Source organism: Orbicella franksi, chromosome 1 (assembly GCF_964199315.1).
Source record: "Orbicella franksi chromosome 1, jaOrbFran1.1, whole genome shotgun sequence".
Taxonomy (NCBI): Eukaryota; Metazoa; Cnidaria; class Anthozoa; order Scleractinia; family Merulinidae; genus Orbicella; species Orbicella franksi.
In genome coordinates, this window is record NC_138145.1 from 28,900,398 (window position 1) to 28,922,104 (window position 21,707).

General features: G+C 37.9%; 1 protein-coding gene across 1 annotated transcript; it reads right to left on the reverse strand.

Moving 5' to 3' along the window:
• Positions 1–240: 240 nt before the first annotated feature.
• Positions 241–20,732, reverse strand: LOC145501271 (uncharacterized). Its single transcript, XM_081480768.1, has 20 exons — positions 20,570–20,732; positions 20,405–20,468; positions 17,094–17,170; positions 14,640–14,755; positions 13,750–13,944; positions 12,662–12,857; positions 11,899–12,197; positions 11,507–11,723; positions 10,674–10,697; positions 10,157–10,439; positions 8,671–9,024; positions 8,431–8,457; positions 7,479–7,668; positions 6,790–6,963; positions 6,086–6,158; positions 5,770–5,903; positions 5,173–5,319; positions 3,860–4,028; positions 2,820–3,016; positions 241–2,249 (listed from the first exon to the last, which is right to left on the reverse strand). The coding sequence occupies exons 2-20, from the start codon at positions 20,422–20,424 to the stop codon at positions 1,629–1,631; spliced, it is 3,513 nt and encodes a 1,170-aa protein (XP_081336894.1). The 5' UTR covers positions 20,425–20,468; positions 20,570–20,732; the 3' UTR covers positions 241–1,628.
• Between the last annotated feature and the right edge of the window lie 975 nt (positions 20,733–21,707).

Genomic DNA, 21,707 nt, shown 5'->3' on the forward strand with positions numbered 1-21,707 from the left:
ATAGAAAAACTTATCGCCTGCCGGAAACTAAATCAAGATTACACAGTAAATACATTCTTAATATCAGCTCCGGTCTTTAGAGTTTCCCGTATTTACTTTAGCTCTGTGCTCTAATGCAGCATCTTAACAAGAAAACTGAAGATCTTGATAAAAACTAAGAAAATATTTGCTGACGTCAAGATGGCAGCTGCTGATCCTTTTCGTGTCATTTATGCTTCTAGTCAAACCCGCATGCCATATTATTAAGATCCTTAAAAATAGAATTAAAAACCTAATGGTGGCCTTGATATTATTGCTATCGAACCTCTTTTATCCAGTTTTAATTTAGTGAAGCGTTCACTGCGAATTCGCCATTTTCCCTTTCGCTAACCAAGACGGACTTCGGACGGGCGCGATGTTATTTTGACGTTAAGCGTGAAAAAAATTGGGTGTTTTCTTGACATACTACTGTTGTGAACTATAAGTTACTGTTTCCTTACAGAAGTGTTATGGTTTCTTGAGGTCAAGAGATTGTCAAAACGCTTAGGGTACCGCAAAACAAAAAGCTCTGAAAGTGAATTACTGACAGCGATTACGTCAAACGAGAGGACATCTGCTTCTCACTGAAGCAATTGCAAGAGGATTTTTAAGTAGATACATTTAGTTTTGAGCATAATGGCAGAGTCTGTTCAAATAATACAAAGTAATACACGAGACAATTTTGCATTTTAATTAAACAAGCCTTTAGACTTCAAAAAAATAGGGGATAATGAATTGAACACACACACACAAAAAAAGAAAATGAAGGAGAGTTGCAAATGACACTGAGCTGAAGCTTTAAAATAAACATGATGTAAACCTATAAAAATATATCCCATATCCAACACCAAAAATGTCTTAAAACTTATTACCCTCCACTCCCGGACAAAAAGAAAATTAATTCATGAACAGAGAGCCAAACACAGAAATATTTCGTTCTTTACCTTTTGTTTACTTTTCAGTCGGTAAGGACAAGAGAGCATGAAGGGTAAGCGAGTTGATCTCTCATAAAGCCTTTACTCCTAAGGTAATCTTTCTCAAGTTATTATTATTTTTTTTTTGAAGCCATTTTTGTGAGCGTGTGCATTTTCTGTCTCGTTATGTTTTGCTATTAATTTTCAAACGATTGGCAACAGTTCACGAAACATTTCCACTCAGTTGTGGTGTTGTTGTACCAAGCAGGTTTACACGACAGTACGCTTTGAAGGATTTTTTACAACTCTGTGTAGCTTCTTTTACATGTACAACATAGCACATACAAATGCCATGTAAAAGTCTAACATCATGAGTTTATATTTATGCGTATACTGATGCAAATAGATGAGACACACATGTGATGCTAATTACATTAAAAAAGTCATACTGTAGTATCAACTACTACCTTCCTTGATTAAAGAACATATCATCGTCAGAATGTAATTAATCACCAAAAAAACATAGTACAGTATGCTATTCCATTCTTCTTCGTAAAAGTATAAAGACTAACCTAAACTAACATCAAACAAATTACGTACATTAACATAAGATAGTTGAAATGTGCTTAGACTAGTAACTAGTCATGAAAAGGTTTTAGTAAGCAACAAACTTCCACGTGACTCGGAAAGATATATTTAAACATCTACGTCTGTCTTGAAAGTGGAACAAGAGTTATCTGACATACTGATAACAGGATCCGAGTATCCGTGAGTTGAAATAACATCAACCGCTCGTAAATGTCGCTGAGCATCGGTGCTTTTCTCCACTTCCTTTCTCAATTCTTTTAGCGTGAGAGTATGTCGCTCTCCATCTTCCTTTACAACCCTTAACATGTCGAATAATGAATCGAAACCCTCGCTTGTGATATTTCCGAGACTATGCACTTTCTCATTAAACCTTGCAAGCAAATGCCAATTTAATAGCTCTTCTTCACCACAGTTTTGTCGCTGAAAGTTGCTGGAGGTTGCCGAGTTAGTTATCGAGCTATCCATTACTGGCACACTTATGGAAGATGGTCCAATCAGATTCAAGTGAGCATATATCTGAGACTTTAACAAGGAGAATTCCCTGCCAGCAATATCTAGCTCGTGGCGAATGTCAAATATCTCTTTCTTAACATTTGTTACGTTATCTTGAAAAGTCTCAGCTAACTTGTCTAGCTCTTTAACAGCCATCTTGATCTTCTCTCTCCCCTCCTGGCCAGTGGCTTCAAACGTACATGCAGTAACACGATTTGTACCTTCACTACAATTCATCTAAAGATTGATACAGATGATGCAAGTTAGTCACATGACAGTTACAAATAAATATCACAACAGAGATGGGTCATGGTAATAAAATGCGAGAATACAAGTAAGGCCATTATAACTTTATAAAGTAATTATGTAGTCTGTTCCTTACCAACGATAAATATATATGCAAGATGAAGCTTAAGTAGAGAAGAAGTATAACTTTTCGCAAAAAAGATGTAAAAAAATGAGATCTTTTTCGTAACTGTATTACTTTAGCGTAATTTGAATGTGAAGGTGAATTAATAAACATGGCACGAGCATGGCACAAAGAAAAATTCTGCGTCCCCGACAGGAATCGAACCAACGACCTCCCGAACACCGGGCGGGCGTTCTATCCACTGAGCTACGAGAACTCATGGAGAGCAAGGTTATTTAACTGAGTTCATATATGACAGATGTCCTGCACACTGCTACGATCAACGCTATCGAAGTCATCGTCAGTAGTGATAGGTTAGTAAAGATTAGCGTAATTTGTTACTCCCTAAACGTTTTACCACAGATGATGACTGCTCCTGGTCAGATCTACACACCTACCTTCGCTAGTACTCTTATTCCCTTATGTGCCATGCCTATATAAGGGTACAGAGGTTTCCTATTGGGGTTGTGTATCGATATCTCTTCTTGCGTGATTTGTTTTCCGTTCAGAGAAAACACAACTAGAACTTTTCCTTCCGTTGCCAAATCAAACTTCACAGTACAGCCAATCAAATCGCCTCTGTACGCCATGGCATCTAAAACATACATAGACAATAATATTTTAGTTTACGACAGCTACATGTACATCGGTTGCGACGTCGTCTTTAGTCTTGAAATTAAATAAACAACAGCCTCCATTTGGTGCGAAAATATGCTCGGATATTTATCCGCGGACATTATCTGTTCCGAGAAGGAAACAGTTTTCCGAGAGCGAAACTCATGGAAAACTGTGAGCCTCGAGGAACAGATAATGTCCAACGACAAATAACGGAGCATGTTTTAAAGTCAAATGGAGGCTACTGTGTTTATTACTGTTCAAATATTTTTCGCTACACGCGGGGTTTTTTTGAAAATTGGCGGATATCACCCGGATATTCCCCATTTTTAGCGGGGGTATTCAGTCACCTGACGCATTTGGACCAATCACGTGCGAGCGGAAATATTTGATGGATTATAATCGGATTCTTTGTATCTGCTTAAGCTATAACTCATTTGCTTTACATCTGACTTGTTGCTCATTTCCCTTGTTAAGAAGGCCATCCATATTTGCTTCGCTTTATAATTAACTTAACTCCTAGGTTTCTTGTTGTGTTTCACATTACAGACAATCTTTTGTCGGAATCTTTAAAAAAGTACTTCCAAATTTTGTAAAATGGCGTCCTGTCACATTTTTGTACATATGAGCAATGACTCATTACCAGAGTGATCTTGAATATATGGACTCCATTGAAATTTAAAAGACTGCAATTTTCTAGTCACAAGATAAGGTATCATTACATGAAATAAATTAAGATCTTTAAACTTTAAACATTCATTTAAGAAGAAATGATCTCACTCGAGTATAAAGCATGAAAAGCACAGAACAAACTGTTCCCTACCCTCAATTTCCTTTCCAGTTGTTTCATTCCTGGCGTCAAAAATTGTACCGTCATCAACATGGTAGCCCACAGTGCCATGTTGCCATCCCGGCATGACATGACAGCCATAGTCTTCCCACACAACACCAATTCCTATGAACCTCTTCTCACTGCTCTCTTGTATTAAAACCTGCAAGTGAATGTAACAACGATCCAAGTAAGTATTGTGAGCGTGCATATTCTTGTCTGATTATGTGTCTGATTATGTTTCCCTTTAAAACGAATAGCTAATATATTTGTATGAATGTCAAAAATGGGGAAATATGAACTGCACATAAATTTAATACAGTTACAGTTACTGTTACAGTTACTGTTACAGTTACTGTTAATTATTTTAATTTACGCATACCATTTTTCCTTCTTTTTTATTTTCGCAAGAGGCAGCTTCTGGAACAGTTAGTCACATGACGTGCTTTTCAAGAACACACTGATTTAGTCATTGGTTATGCATTTTATCAGAAATGGACAGAACATCTACAAATAATAAACCACTATAGACATTAAAAAAAAAAAAAAATAGAATTAAGCTTACACGTTACAGTGGTTTTCCATATAAATCCCAGTAATTTTGCAAGTTTTCAAACTGTCATAAAATATGTCCCTAGAATTTTCCATTCTTTCTAATAATTTCCCCCTCTTTCTATCTTCAACAGTTATATCCTAACAGCTTTATTTGGTAGTAATTCAAAACGGAAAGGTTTCTGGAGGGGAAATCTTCCTCACCCCCCTCCCCGGGGGAGCGACTCCCATATGAAAAGGACGGAGGTCCTCGTTGGAAATTTTGAAAAGAACCCACAAGAGGTACAATTTTAATACAACACATTATCTCCCGTCACATTGTTTTTTAAAGCTCCCACTGAGGAACACCCCAAAAGGAACCAAAACCGCTTTTTAAACCCCTAAAGCTACAAAGAGCACCCCTGTCCCTATTATATGGGATTCCCTTCACCGAGTTCCTCACAAACATACAAAACCTTCCATTTTTGGCAATATTCAATTCGTCATTGAATTTCAACCTTAGATGGTATGGGTCTGAAAATGGGTATTCTGGCTATTTAAAACATGCTCTTTCCAGCTCTGAAATTCATTTAGCTATCGCTAAAAGTTTAGAAATTATTGGTCACATGACCAACCATTGCAAAAAAAAAAAAAACCTATTAGGGAACTTACATTAATTTTAAAGGTAATCGAATCAATAAGCGGATGTGAATGGACGAATATCAAGCTATATATATACATATACAGAGAAAATACATCCGATAATTATGTAGTACCTCGAAATGAGAATGTTGTGGAGAGAAAGGAGTGAGATATCTTGCACCGTGGTACTCAGCTGGGTCATCTTTACATGTTGGACAAGCCTCCGCTCCTTCACACGTCAAAAGACATCCTTCAACTCTAATGCCCATACTTTGCCACGCCTAAACAAGAGATCTTTGATGTAAATTGTTTTGTACCTGTCCAATCCTTTTTTGGTTTTATGGGACGGGTGGTCAATGCTAGGTCATCTTTGACAGCATTTTGTCGGGTTCTCTAGCAGTAGCACCCCTCTCCCTTCCTCTCTCCCGTCGCAAATATCTGCAGAGCCATAGTTACACTATTACGCTGAGAGAGAATGCTGATAAATCTTGCAAATATGTCTTGCTATGTTTTTCTCTTCCTAAGGTTCTTAGATTTGAGCATTCACCGGTAGTGTGGTTATATACATTGACCAAGCTTAATACTCCGGTTTCAGTGCTGTTTGTTTGCTTTTTTTGTTTTGTTTTGTTTGTTTGTTGCTGTTTTTATTGTTCTTATTGTTTTCCTAGAAAAAGCATAACGGTCAATCTTTTTATCACTCAGACGAGGGAGCGGTGTTTTTGCTCTGTTACCTTTTCACCACAAGGGAGAACTTCCTGTTGACAACCATGTCCCGGATGTACCGGAAAGATCCTCTGAGTGATCTGATTGGTCATTTGACGGCTTCTTTGTGTTTCTTGGAGCACCTGGTCCAGTTTAGTCTCCTCTGGATGGGAAATAGGATTATTTAGAGTCTGTGCAAAATAACGTTCCACAGCTTTTAACAATTTCAGAAACCACAGCCACACGAAGAATTGCTAATTAAAAGTTCAAAGTTTACATTTTTGAATTCAAATTAATGAAGGATTAATGAACCATATAGGGAACTACACAAAAGCATGCACTTACCTGTCAGAGGAAAGGCATAACCATAAGTTGCAAAGTAGGTACGGTAAAGATCCTCGACAACTGCATCTAGAGCCTTGAGATTAAATGCATGTGCGATTAATTTAGCTGTGTTCCGTTTCTTTCTAAAGGAACATAAGTATGGTGGTTACAAGTATGGTCTTTGGTATAATGATCTAGTGTAAATAAACGTTATTGTTCTGCTATAGCGTATCTTCTCCATAGCCCGTGTGCCTTGTTTCCGAGTTCAATAAGAGAAGGAGAGTCAGGTTTAGTTAGGGCTTAGTATGACGAGCAGACCGGCAAAAAGGTCAATCAACTTTCCCGTGAATAAAGTACCTCAATAGCGACTAAAATTATCGACTGGCTATACTAATACTCCCTGGATGAGACATTAGTCCATAGCAGCACAATGCCACTTCGTTCAAGTACGGGTTCTTAATATTCTTACATGCTGAGAGCGTTGTAAGAGTAATGGACTTCTATGCCTTTCCTTAGGAGGCATGACGCTAGGTTTAAGCAAAACCGTGATTTCGTAAACGTTTAGGTTAGTTACTCAACTTAAAATGATTGGAAAGAAACGCGGTGTTTTAAAATTACATCGTGAATGAATTCTGTCTTCGGTTTGGTACTGGTTCTTCATAACAGATAACTGAGAGCGTTCATTAACAAGCCGCTGTTGTTATTGAATAAATGTCTCCACTTACCCGCTGTTTATTCGTTGGAATATTTGATCTTGTAGACAATGTACAGTTTCTCAAAGACCACAGTAGTGTGATGCAATTAGATATCAGGTTCAAAGGTACAGGTATGGGATCGTAAGCACTGTAAACTTGGATGGTGATTGCTTTCTTGTATGACCACTCCATTAAAGAATGGTCCTGAAAATAAACGCAAAAATCCATCAGTGCAATAGTTCGGAAACTAAGAGCTTAGCAGCGTAGAGGTAAAGGAAGAAGGGGGAGGGAGGAACGGAGGCTGAGGCAAGCAGACGGGCAGGAAGGCAGGAAGGCAGGAAGGCAGGCAGGCAGGCAGGAAGGCAGGAAGGCAGGAAGGCAGTTGCAGGAAGGCAAGAAGGAAAAAAGGGACGGAGGAAAAAAGGAAGGAGGGAAAGAAGCACTTGAAAATGAGCCTCTGGCTCGGGAGATTGCACAAGCACTCCCCGTGTTATAAACAATTAATTACGTACTTTCTTGCCTACTAAGGAAGGAAGGATGTAATGGTCGATTCTCTCTATGAGACCCACCTGCAGGGAATCATGGTAGTTGTATTCATGAAAGCAATATCCAGTCCAAGATGATGAATACAACTACCATGAGTCCCTGCAGGCGTGACTCAGTGAGGGAACTGGACATGAAACAACTCTATGTACAGATGTATACACCTCAGTACGTACCGCGACTTGCTGATATGTGTTTGATAAAAGAGCAATCATCATGTTGATTAGAAGAATAACGGCCATAATCAAAAACACACCGTACAGGAAATACGCTAGAATGACCGAAGGACTATCAACTGAATCGAGAGGATCCAGATCTGCTATCCCCAGCAAGGACCATAAGAAGTGTTTGAGCATCGACCACCAACTGTCGAAATGAAGAAATTATTGCAGTTATAGCTCAGTCGACAGGGCAGATTTCAATTGAGTGTCGTAAAACCAAAATTATCACTCTTGCCAATCACATTTTAAAGAGACAATCCAGTGAACCAATCAACTGCAAAGCAAATAGAGGTCGCCGACACAAAGCGCGTGAAAAATGGTATCACATAAAACGTACACATTACATAAATAGCTGACAAGCCCATCGGCGTTTTAGAAATCACAGCTGGCTAACCTTCATATTCAATTTTTTGCGGTTCTATGGAGTTCTGTTACTTTTTAGTTTTCATTGCAAGATGCTAACGAACGTGCAAAGGCATCCCTTAAAATCCAGCTGCATCATCGACGCCATTTATCCATTTATCACAGAGATGCTCATCATGTCTACAGCAGTCAATGCTGATAGGAAAACTTCCAACAGCTTACTCAGTCACAGCATTATGAGTTATTTTGGCAACGTACAAAATTGCCTTTAAATTAAAGGAAAAATTAAAGTAATACCTTACTAAGATAGAAACGCACTAAAGAGATAATAAGCCATAAAGAAACAAGAATGGTTAAGAATGGAGAAGATTAACACGGATCACAAACGACGAACTCGAAAAATTTAGGCAACTGGCTCAACTTTTTTGAGATGCGCAAACCATGACGTGGCTCCTTTAAATGGTACTAACCACATCAAACAAACAAAACAATTAAGAAAGCAGTTCACAAGGTTAGACATATACAGGAGTTATCTTAATCATACCAGTATATTCCGGTAGTGCTGCATGCCCTGAAATGACACAACATATTGACAATTTTAGACAGTGACGTTAAGATGGCATACACATTTAAAGGAACTAAATTCCCTGACTGCACGAAGAAAAAGTATTTTCAAATGAATTCAACATCAGTGCTTTAGCGTACGGTATTGCAAGAACCCAGCCTGCGCTAAAACATCAAAATGGCTTTAATAAAATTAATTGCTAAAAGCAATTTTACTTACAGATCTCTTCCAATGCCATTTTCGATAACATACGATTTTTCAGCCATATAAACTTTGGTTGCAGCCAGGGAAAAGGCTAAAATGGTTGCCAAAAACTGCCAAAAGATAGTGACCACATCTCCAATTATGTGGAACAAAGCAATCTGAATGGCACCGATTCTTTTTGTCGTCTCCATCATGTGACCAAACGCCCTGAGCGTGAGTAACATGGTATTGAGTCCGTACAAGTAACCAGTAATGACCAGGACTCGATTGTTGACAACTGCACCAGATAAAGCCCACGTGACCATTCTCAGTGTAAATGTAGCCAGGTAAATCACGATGGTGGCAGTGTCCAGGATTTTCCAGCAATCGCTGAAAAGAAATAATAGTGTCTGTTAGCTAGTTTCACTGATTACTGTCTTCAGTGTAAACTGCTTATATAGGCCACAATAGCGACATAACGTCATAATCGCTTATGTCGGTAATGTGAACATCGACATAAAGATAATTACAACGAAAAGATCAGTTTTTTTCCCTTTATTCGTTATAGTCATGCTGGTATTGCTATTATGTCATTATGTCAGGATGTTCACACTGCAAACATAACGACATAACGTCCTTCTTATGTCGTTATATGTCGCTAGAGTAAACTAGACCTTATCTGAATGCCAAGTTTGGAGATGTGAAAGACAAACAGTGAGTGAAAATATTGAGACTAGTTTCTTTTGGCATTTGAGGTCTTAAGAACGCCGGCCTTCGGTTTTGATGAGGATGCAATTAAGACTTTGTTCGGCAGTTTTATAAAAGAAGGTATTAGCAGACAGTGAACATGCTATTTCATTTTCCAGAAATAGCTGGGAATTACTTTATGGACAGAAAAATGAATATGTATTTTTGGCCTGTTTTCAGTTGCTACTGCAAAACAAAAATAAATATTAAACAAATTCAAACAAAGTAACGTGAAGTAGTACAAATCGCGGCTACAAGGTTACAGTTCACAATGACTTTTTCTCTTAATTCTGAGGACGTCGTTTTCACTACAACCACTTGAGAGGTTTTCATTTGAGTGTTGGAAATTAATTGGTTTTGCACTTACTACTCTTCGCGACTGGCTTAATAAGTCGCGCCAATTTTTCATCCAATCAGAAGTAAAACCAAAACCAATCGCTGCTCGCTTGCACTCGTTTTCCCGCGCTTCGCGTCAGCTACATGTAATTACCCCGAGTTTTGATTGGCTCCCTGTATTGTCTATGTCCTTTGTGTTTGGCTAGAGTGATTACTTTGGTTTTGGTTTTACGACAGTCAATTGCAAACTGCTCTATCAACAGATTTCCTTAGCTTGGTCCCGTGCCACTTAACTTAGTTTACATCTACCATAAATGAGCCTAATACACACCAGAAGAAGTCTAAAGTCAGCTCCAAAAATTACTAAACAAGTAATAAATGGACTAAATGAAAATATTGGTTAAGCGGGAAACGCTTTTGAATACTGCGGAGCGTATACCTGAAATATTTGGTCAAACTCCACAGAACGCCAAGGCTTCTTTCGCTGCCCGTTACATCTTGATGACGTTTAAATCTCCGCAGCACATTGGCGCGAAAAAACTGTTTGCCTTCCATTGCTATTCGACCCAAGAAGAAGAGAAAAATCGCCCACTCGACTCCACTGAAGGCAATTGTGGAAGGAGCGAGGCATATGAACAAATGAAGACCAAGCAGGGCTAGGTAGCTGAGTGTGTCACGAACAAAGATGAAATAAGGTGTCATGAAGTATTCCAAGTAGCGATCTAAGAGAGAACAATAAGTGTCCAAATTATCGTGGATTGGATACAAATTAAATTAAATTAACATTAGGAAAATTACTGACGTTTCCCACGGAATTGCCATGTTGTCTTCATATACCTTTCCTGAAATTTGTTTTTAAATTACGATTAAAATTATTAAACTACAAGGGTTGTCAAAACTTTCCTCAATATGCGTGAAAAATGTACGAAACAAGAAGTAATCAGTACTGCACGTACCGTAGAAGTCTTTTCCCTCTATTTCTGTGAAAGGAAAGGAAACGAAGTCAGACATTGAACAAGGGTGCTTAAGTAGGCTTGATCATATCCACAAATTTCTTAACATTCCAAGATGTTGACCTTATTACACGTAAAAGTGGAAAGAGTATTTAGGAAAGAGTATTTATTGCTTCCAAACATTGAATATTAAACAAGTGAAACCGAATTTTTCAGCTTCAAAGCTACTTCACTAGGATGGCCGACAGTTATTCCAATCGGGAAATGAAAAAGAAAAAATATTCGGAGAATTTCCGGCGGTGCTTGCCAATCTCATTCGGGTGGTTTTCAATGAGCTTCGGGCAACCACGTTATTGTTGGGAAATCAACCCCTTGTTTGAGTGACTGAACCTGTTGTATCTTTAACTTAAGGCCCCGTTCACACCACACGAGAAATGCGAAAATGCAGCTTTATTACTACGGTTAGGCCAACAGTCCATATTACTGAATCGGTCGCGAAAACGGAGCTTTTCAAAACCGCTCTTCAAACTGGAGAAATTTGAAAACGTCGGCTTTGCGTTTTAGTGTGGATGGAAAACATTTTGAAAACGGAGCTTTTCGAAAACAAATAAAACAAGTGAACTAAAAGGATGAAGTTACAATAATCATGTGATTTCCCGGTCGGAGTTTTCCTCAAACACAAATCCAAAATGACCTGTGATTGTTGCGTCCTCAAATTTCTCCAGCATAGTGTGGACTGAAAATACTTAATGCGTTATCAAAATGAAAACACCGGTTTCAAATTTCTCCGGCGTAGTGTGTTACCGGGCCTATTTCAGGCTGTTCCATATACGTACCTTGAATAATCTTCGTTCCAACTTTCTCAGGCTCTTCGTATTCTCCGAACATAGGAACCTCGCGGCCATTGTTGATCTTCTGCAGTTCCTTAAGGTTGACATGTCTTCCGATTGCTATTGGCAACAGCTGTACGTCGGACAATTTGCCAACTTTCTCCTTAACTTTCTGTTTCTCGTTTCTTGCGCATGTTCTATGATCCGTTAGCACAATCAAGACCTATGTGAATAGTATGCGTCGAATTTGTTTTTACTGAACAAGTTGATAGGAAATTAATTGAGAGCTAATTTAAAGATGCCGTCTATAATTTCTATCGCAGATATTCTCTCACTTGAGCGATCAAATCAGTTGTCATCAAGTGCTTTACAGCCATATAGAGGGCATCTTATCTTACCTTTTTGCAATTACTGACACATTCGCTATCGAACGCGGAAACAGCTTTCTCTAAATCTTTATGCAGCGCAGGGATGCCTTCGTTTCCTCCTTCAAGCTTATCCACTGCTTGCTTCAATGTTGTAACGTCTGACAAATTGCTATCAAAGTGAATTTTATCTTCTCCTCTTGTTATGATGTGGAACTTGACGTTCTTAAGGTCGTATCTATTCATCACAAACTTGATGGTGGCTTGCATCAGTTGAAAGGACAGTTCTGCAACTTCGGAAGTTGCGTTTATCACAAATGCAATTCCACGTTCTGACAGAAAAATAAATAAAATAAATGAAGTTGTAATATATTTTGGACATACAACTGTATACTTTCTTTGGAGGTCGCAGTTACCCTTCTGTAGTATTATAGAGTAACAACAGCGTTTGGATGCAATATAATATTTTCTCTCTAAGAACAAGCATTAAAACCAACAAAAAAACGTTTAAGTCAGTACAAAAATTATGATCTCTACAATGGAGTGTTGTCCCTGTAAGCAATGTGTGCGTAAAAAATAATTTATTTTCTGAGCACACTTATTATGAGCTTTGGTTAAAAATGGGCCTGTTTGATGAGCCCGGAATCTACTGACCTGAACTAGGCAGCACTAAAAGCTATTTCACAGCCCTCAAACTTAATTAAATACATGTCATGCTAATGTTCTCACTCTCAAAAGTGTTGACTGTTCTTTCAGTGCTAAATAATCTCGCTTAACCTTAATAAACTGATCATACTTTTGTTTGCTTGTGCCTTTTCCCTGACTCGGTGTATCAGGTAGAGGACAAGGAAGAGGACTGGGAACAGCAGCAAATCAAATAGACAGCAGAGGTTAAGGAACAGCCATTTCCAATATGGTGCATTGCGCCATTCTCTTGAGTGGCTGATCCATTTGCTGTTCATTAGGCTGTAAAGAACTGGATGAGCCAGTAACTAAGGAGTATAAACAGAATGTTCACCTCAATCAGACATTTAACTTAATTTAACTTTGATTTAGGCCACCTTTCAACAATTTTTAACTTAACTTAACTAGTGAGCAACACTCCAACAAATGGAAGTTTGGGAAACCGATATTTAAAATCTCCTACGAGTTCCGTTTGACTATAGCGGAATTCTAGGTCTACTACTTAGTTAGTACTAAATTTAATTCAGTACTAAGTCTGCCCCCCCCCCCCCCCTTCATAACAAATATATCATGCAGATGAAATATTCTATCAATACTAAATATTGTATATAAATATACAATATTAATAAATATTGTGCTAGACCTTTAATAGTCACACCTTGTGAAAATGTTTTAAACTTGTTTCCTATACATTTTCAAGCTTGTCTTATTTTGTGTTTTAAGACAAACTTAAAACTATTATTTGCACAACTTCTTAATAATAATAATAATAATAACAATAATAATAAATTATGTCCATGATAGTTGGATTAAATGAGTTTCACAAACTTCAAGTTTTAGTTTGTTTTAAAAGTGCCACCCACTATTTTGACCTATTTTAGTTTTCTGAGAGTGTGTTTTTTTTGTGTGAGTTTGTATTAAAAAATATGGCATTAAATTCTTTGAAAAATTGTACAAACAGCCTGCTGACCAACCTTCACATAAAGAAATGGTCAAGTACCGACCTAGGCAATGACAAAGATAACCCCGACCTCTTTCTCCAGGACTGAATTTTAAAGTACAATATTATTACTAAATCATCGCTCGCCTCTGGTATGGTCCGGGGGAGGGGGTCTTTACACTACCCCTTGTACCAAGGTGGAGTATAGGAATGTGTGTGTGTGTGCAAGGATTACAGACTGAACCAACAGGTTTCTTCACCTTCTTTTGTTCTAACTCAATGGCATTTTCCATAACATCACCCAAAGAATCTGCAAAAATTTGACGGTTTTCTGTGTTAGACTTTAAAGGGTTAAGGAGAGAAGAGGTGAACTCGTCCAAGGAGTGAGCTAGCTTGTTGAATTCTTCTTCGTCTGGACCCTTTTCATCTACTCTGCGGCGAACTTCAAAGTTCATCTATTGGTAAGACAGAATGTTGTTGGTAAACAATAGCCAAACTAACATTTACGATAAACATGAACCATTCTATCTAAGAACTACAAAACAGCAATAATGTTTAATAACTTTTATATCAGACCTGGCAAGGCTATTCAAAGGTTAAAGTTTAGGTGAGAACATAAATTTGTAGTGAAATTATACTGAAACCAGCACTCCACCTTTTCAAAAACTTTTTTTAGGCAGGCCATCTTGGATAATTTGGCCTTTTTCTAAATAATCCAACTTCAAACAAATGTTGTCATAATGTGAAAATAATGTTCTGGAATTACTCCTGGTGAAACACCAGCCACATTACAAACAGCACATAAATTATGAATTTCACATAAAAGGGAGTGTCAATAAATTTAAAGTTGTTAGGTTGTCAGCATGATATAAAGCAATCAAAAGGGACATGAAAATTGCAAACCTTGCAATGTATGTTAAAAAAGTATGTTAAGTGACACACCCAACAGTAGTATCTCTTGATAATAAATATTTGGTCACAAAAAACAGACATATCATGTATTCAGTTCCACTCCAAAAGCAGAAATTTGTAAACTTCTCATATAAAAATAGAAAATTGTTGACTGCTTTACAATATGAACTCAGGACACTTGCATGTAAGGACAAATAATACTAACATATCAGTATATTGTAATTGCCTAGTCTCTTACCTTCATGGCCATAAACAATGCATTAGAATTGCATTTCGTCAGATCCTTTGGGGAAATTCTACTGACCTCCTCAGCATCCCCATATTGAATCTTCCTTTTCAGTTTGTTCTCAAAATCTGGTAAAAAGTAAAAGAGGAAATTTAATGCACATCTTGATATTAAAAGGTGGGAGGGGCAGTGGCCTCATAGTTAGTGTGCTCAACTCTGCATCAAATTGTCAGGGTTCAAGCCCTGGCTGAGGTCACTGCATTGAATGAGTTCTTGGCCAAGGCACTTCATTCTCACAGTGCCTCTCTCCATCCAGGTGTATGAATGGGTACCGGCGAATTAAATGCTGGGGGGTAACCCTGTAACGGGCTTGCATCCCATCCAGGGGGGAGTAGAAATACTCCTAGTCACATCATGCCACAGAAACTGGAGATAAACATTGACCTGGTGAGGCACTTGGCTTGCTTGATTACGGTTAGAGTCATAAAACAATTGATAATTCAAATTGGCTTCTGTTTGCTGGGAAACACACTTAACATGAAACCTGTACTTTTTTCCTTTTTTTCCAGGTATGCAATGATCCCTCACCTCGAGCAACAGCACTAATCATTTAAATCACTCAGGCAAACAGCCTTCAGGAGGTCTATCTCTATATAAGATAAATACAGTCAAACCTGTATATAGTGGCCCGGTATAAAGCAGTCACCCTGTCTATCACGGTCACTGAACGACTTCCCAAAAATCGTCCCTTACATTTACTGTTAAGTTGACCTGCATATAGCGGTCACCTGTATATAACAGATGCGGTCACCCTTTAGACTTCCTGAATCCACGATTTCATTATCTTTTACCTGTATATAACGGTCATGAAATTGGGTTACGACTAACAAATAATGACAAGCTTTATTCATCAGCTCATTAAATAGCAGCCACTAAGGCAAGGGTCTCACAAAAATACAAATATTAGTACTAAACATGATCAGTAATACATGAACATGAAGAACTTTCTTTCACACTGAGTAAAATTAATGACATACCACATGAAATCAAGCTTCCAGCTCCGAAATATCAGAAAACTATTACCGATTTTTTTCGCTTCTTGAGATCCATATTGTTACGTTAAAAGCTTTTCCTTATAATTTTATGAGGTGATTTGTTTTTATATGGGGCCACGCAACTCTTATACAAACTATCCTCGTGGCTTATTTTTTGGGTTTGTTGTTCTGTAAATCTGCCATTAAATTGTAATAAATACAAGGAAACGTAGATCCCAGTATACTGCAACTCCCTTAAAGTACACCACAGACATTTTGTGGGCCTTTTTTTTATCGTCTTTATTTCGTTGCCGTTACCCGTTATCAAGTTGTCAATAAAACATAAATTGAGTGATTATTTGCACATAAAAATGCTATTTATTGACTTCCAGGGGAGTTTAAGGGAAACCTGTGTACAGCAGTCACCCTGTATATAACGGTCACCTGGCCATTTCCCAAGGGTGACCGTTATAAGCAGGTTTGACTGTACCTCCATTATTTATATACTGTAGCATATTGAAAAAAAGCCTTATGTGCCTTATGGCATAAAGAGATATAGGACCATATTGAAAAACTGACAGGAATAAAAATAATACTGGTTGAAATATAACAGAGAAAGATGAAACATATGTCAGTAGAAATCATGTCCATATTATTACAGAGCTAAAATTATAGATGAGGGTTTCAGTTTGAAGTGTTCTCTGTTTTCGATATTAGAGAGAATGGTGTTCAATAAATAAACAAATGTTCAATCCTAGTCCTGTAATTAAAAGCATATTTCTCAAGATTCCAATTTTGATTTCCTTTAATTTCTTTCAACACTTTTTTCCAAAATTTCAGTTGCCAAACTGGGGATGCAGTTTATCTGTGAGTGCAGCTTATCCACTGGTGTTTACGGTATATAGATTTTACAACTGACTGACTGACGTGTATAGTATTAGACATTTCTTTGTAAAGTTCCATGAGTGTAGGCATGGTGCTATATACAAGTGATCATTATCATCATCATCATTTATAAATTATTAATAATTATTAGTATTATCTATTATTATTATTATTATTATTATTATTATTATTATTATAAGTCCTTAAAGTCTTGCCGCTTTTAACTTATGGTGCCGAGTTCAATCCGTGAGCCTAGGGCAGTCATAAGTCTGCTGGATTACTTGATGGATAGAATCCTCCTAAGTATGTGAGCAGTTTCAAGGAGGACAGTCTTCTGTAGCTCTGTTATTCTAATATTACCTGGAATCTTGCCGATGTAGTCTTCTGTTCCCTTCTTGACAAGCCCGAAAGTTCCAATGATCACTGGGACAGTTGTTGTTTTCATTCCCCACGTTTTCTCAATTTTATTATTATTATTATTATTATTATTATTATTATTATTATTATTATTATTGGTATCACTTATTATTTTTTATTTAAGTTTTACCTTCCTTTTCCTTATCTTCATTTAGGCAATTTAATTCAATTCCAGTCTCTAATTCAGCTGTTGTGTCATAACATGACCTGTAAAAGGAAAATTAACCAAAGATAAGTCATCATAGAAGCATCATAAGTCATCAAAAGTACCTTTTGTATGACCTGATCAGAAAATGAAAGTGTACATGCAGCTGAATCATGTTTAATGCAGTCCAAAAATGTGCTAAATCTCATCATGAAAACAATATTCACATCTTGGTTCACAGCATGTAACTGACATTACAATGTATCTTTGTTGTGTTAATCTCACAGATTTGTGATACCACAGCTTTGCAGAAGGAATCAAGAGACAACACCATTCTTTGTAATAAAGAATATGTATATGGTGTAGATCTAAAACAATAACTCTAAAAAGTTTGTACAGTTTTTAAAGTTAATATAGTCTCACTAGCGAAAATACAAAGTGGTTGGGACAATACAGTAGGAGTTGATGGTGGTCATTCAAGGGTGATTTTCTGTCTTATCCACTTCTTATTTTCCCAAATAAATGCACATGTTGTTCCGGGTGTTCAGTGGCATTATTTTGATAAATTATGTGGTAATACCATAAGCTGGGCCTTAATGTAAGTCAGTGTCTGACTTTTGCAGATTGCGGACTACTCGTAAATCAAAGCCATAGACTGGTGAGTTCCGAAACACGATGGAGTTTTTGCTACCATTATTTTTAGTGATGACTTCGAGCTTCATGCATGACAGGTCATGCCAATCACTTTTTAGTCAATCAAAAGTCCTGTTATATCAAAAATATATTACAGTAATTTACGCATTAGGTTTGGCACATGAGGACAAGTTGTGCCATATGAATCAGCAGCCATTCCAATGTTGCATAATGTGACAGGCTCTGCTGAACTTCTCACTGTTTGCTGTACTTAATTGAAACTGCCAAACCAAACTGATTCAAATGTCGCTCTTCTCTTCTTGTCGACTCATGTGCCAAAACTAACTGATGAGTTAGGTATGGCACATGAGTGGAGAAGCATTAAATAAGTCAAGTAAAAAAGCAATCGACTGTCCTTGAACCCAACAGCCAGGGTGCATTCAGTGTAGATTATGCCAAAGATCTTTGGCGTGGCCTTTAAAAGTTTCCCTCATACCGGCATGCGATTGGAGTTTTGGGCATGTAGCAGTGTGCACATTTATATTTGCTGGTGCTGGCATACAAACACTTACCTATGGAAGGAGAATTGACATGATAAGTTACTGTACTATGGTACTATGGGTCTTAACTTCTCTTTATCCCCCATATCCTGGCCGATTATGAACATATGCGGTCTTTAGTATATAGCCACAACAAACAAAATGGCAATTTGTACATGTAATGATATAACTTGCACCTGAGCGTAAACCCAGGTCTGTTGGGGGTAGTCCATGGAGGGGGTCTGTTAGGGTAGTCCATGGACCGGTCCATAGGGTAGTCTGCGGACCTGGTACGTAGTAAGGGGGGCCAGTGTTCTCAGGTTACTTGAGTCCACATTTTCCCACCCGCATTCGGTTGGCATTTTTAATAAAGCATTCATCGGTGCTTGACTTTGACAGCTTGCAAAGTGCATGGCGTGGGATTTAAACGGATTTAAAAAGCCTTAGCGTATCTTCGCAGTGGAAGTCTTGCGGAACTGCACCCTAGCCCTTTGGACATTGATGCTTGCTGTCAACATGCAATGAAATCAGGGATAATAATTCTACACGCGGGGTATCAGATATTAAAAGTATTCGAAATGAGATTGCCAATTTTGTCAGATTCTGTGTTACCTTCAACGTCCGTGGGAACGAACATCAGTTCACCCATACATGTACCAGGGACGTCACAGATTTTGAGGACTTCTTGATCAATTCCAAACTCTGTTACAAAGACTCGTTCAAAACCTGACATCATTCCAGAATAAATACTACCATAGTGGAGTCTTGCTGGTAAAATTCCAAAGATAAGTTCAACGTGCTGAGGACAACGTGCTGAGGACAATTTTCTCGATGACCTGTCCGCCATATTGGATTTTATGCCGCGAAGAAATCCGCTGGTTATACATGCACAGGTAAGTGCTCGCGGGCACTGGTAACTGACTGTAAACGAACTACTGTTTTCACATCCGAAGATACTGTACTCCCTGTGATTTGCGAGTTATTTGTACAGTGTAGCCTGGATTTGAATAATAATAATAATAATAACAACAACAACAACAACAACAACAATTATTATTATTATTATTATTATTATTATTATTATTATTATTATTAAAGATTCGCACAGCTATTGATGATATTGAAGCTGGTTTCGTCATTGGCTCCGGGCAACAACAAGTTGCCTAAGGAAGCCAAGAAACACCCCTTGTTTGCTTTTTCTCTTCTTTCTACATCTCCAGCACCTGTCTACGAATTCTTGCCGACCCCAACAATGCACATCTCTGGATCAGTCCAACAGGAATGCCCACCTCAATGGCTCTCAGATTGTCATTCAATCTCAGTGGTATTGATCCCAATGCTCCCACTACCACTGGAATAACCTTTGTCCTCACACCCCACATTTTTCGAACTTCTCTTGCTAGATCTTGATACTTTTCAACTTTTTATTATTATTATACTTTGGGCGTGATGCTCAACGAGTTTGCCTTTGAATTCTAAAGGTCTCTGAAGAGTCTCTTGGCCGAGACGAAACGCCGCGTCAGACTAGCCACGAACATTTCAAAAGTATTTGACAATTGTTTGCTTTTGTATAAATTATTATTATTATTTTTTTTATTTTTTTTTTATTTTTATTTTTATTTTTATTTTTATTTTTATTGCTGGCAAGACGGAGTAAACGCCACACGCATGTGCGAAGCCAATGCTGGTCGGTATAACTGGCTTTCTCAGGTCTATAAAGATACATGTAGACCTGATATCTGTTGTCTATTGTTCATGTTCTCTGTCTTAACACCAATCATTGATGCGCAAGAATGTTGGGAGCATCTGAGAACCGGGATTTTCTGATCACCGAAAGGGAAAATTTAAATACAAATGTCTGGGAAACTGAAAAGCACCGACAGCTACATGTAAATTCATTTGAATGCCAATGTGGATTACTGGGGTCTTCTCGTCATTTGTTGAGGTTTAGTGGCCGAGTGCCACTTAAAAAATCCTAAGAGTTTTCTATGCCTGCAGAAAGTTTCGAGACTTGTGGAACAAACCATTTTTCTTTTATTTATTTTCCCAAGCCAAGATTGTATGCTGGTTTTTGAAGCGGCTCTGTACCCTTTCACTTGTTCAGTACTGACAAAAATTCCTTACCGTTTCCCACAGAAGAGCATGGTACGGATATATATATGGTCCACTGGAGTGTTTCCAAAACAAACTGTAAAGAAAATAGTCCAGTGGGAAAGTTATATTAGCAATTATACAGAGAGTATTCACACGGTATTTCAATTTCAATGCTTGGAAGCAACGTGAACTTACCGGCGTCGGTACTTGTAGACGTCAGGTCTGCCCGTGTAAGTGAAGAAAAATGACGTGTAGTTATACTTTCACACCAATTCCGTAGAGTAACAGTCACTCTTACTATCCGAACAAACCGTTGCTTTTGCTTCCCGTTTCTTGTAATCCACGGCGACAATTGATGAAATTATCGTTTTCGTTGCTTGCTTTAAGATATCTATGCATCAAGTATTTCTAGCCATGACATATTGTTACATCTTGGTTACATGGGTCAAAGGTGTTTTCTTCTATGCGAAACATATTACTAGAACTTTTAGTTTCATGCCGCGCTGCCGTCCTACTTCCCTGCTTATGTTTTACCACACAATGGAGCCTTCTTTATCATCTGACTGTTCGTAATTTGTAATCCATTCCCGAGTCTCTAGCAAAGTTATCGATCCTTCTAACAGCTATTACTCTAAACTTGCTTGACTTGTAGCAGGTAATTTAGTAAATCTAAAAACACTACTGAAATGTTTTACTTCTCAATCCTTCCAAATTCTTCACTCTATAGCTGCCAGATTTCCTTGATAAAGACGAGCATGGCTCGACCCATCTAAATTACTGACCAAGACGTTTGGAAACCGAATGCTGACTTTTTTCCGCCAGTTATATGCATTATATATTAGACCTTTATTAGAGCACGGAATGAATAATTTGTTTACTGTTTGGCAATTTGAGAGGAAAGTGAGTTTATGATGAAAGTGCTTGAAATGGGTAAATGACATTGATTTTGCCAGATTTCCCTGATAAAGACGAGTATGGCTCCAACCATCTGAAGAACTGACCAAAACGTTTGGAAACCGAATGCGTCTGCCAGTTATATGCATTATATATTAGACCTTTATTTGAGTACGGAATGAAAAATTAGTTTTACTGTTTGGCATTTTGAGAGGAAAGTGATTTTGGGCATTTCCCAGCTAAACGTCGTTCAGTTAGCAAGTTGATCGTATAAGCATATTTATATCAAAATTTGCTAATCGGACTGAACATGCAACTGCTCACAATCCGCGGAAAATTTGACAAACTGTAATCAGTATCGAAAAAGGGCCAAAAGATAGAGCGTCCAGGATAACGATAACAAAATTTAATGAGTTAATAACGTATTGAGCTTAGTAGT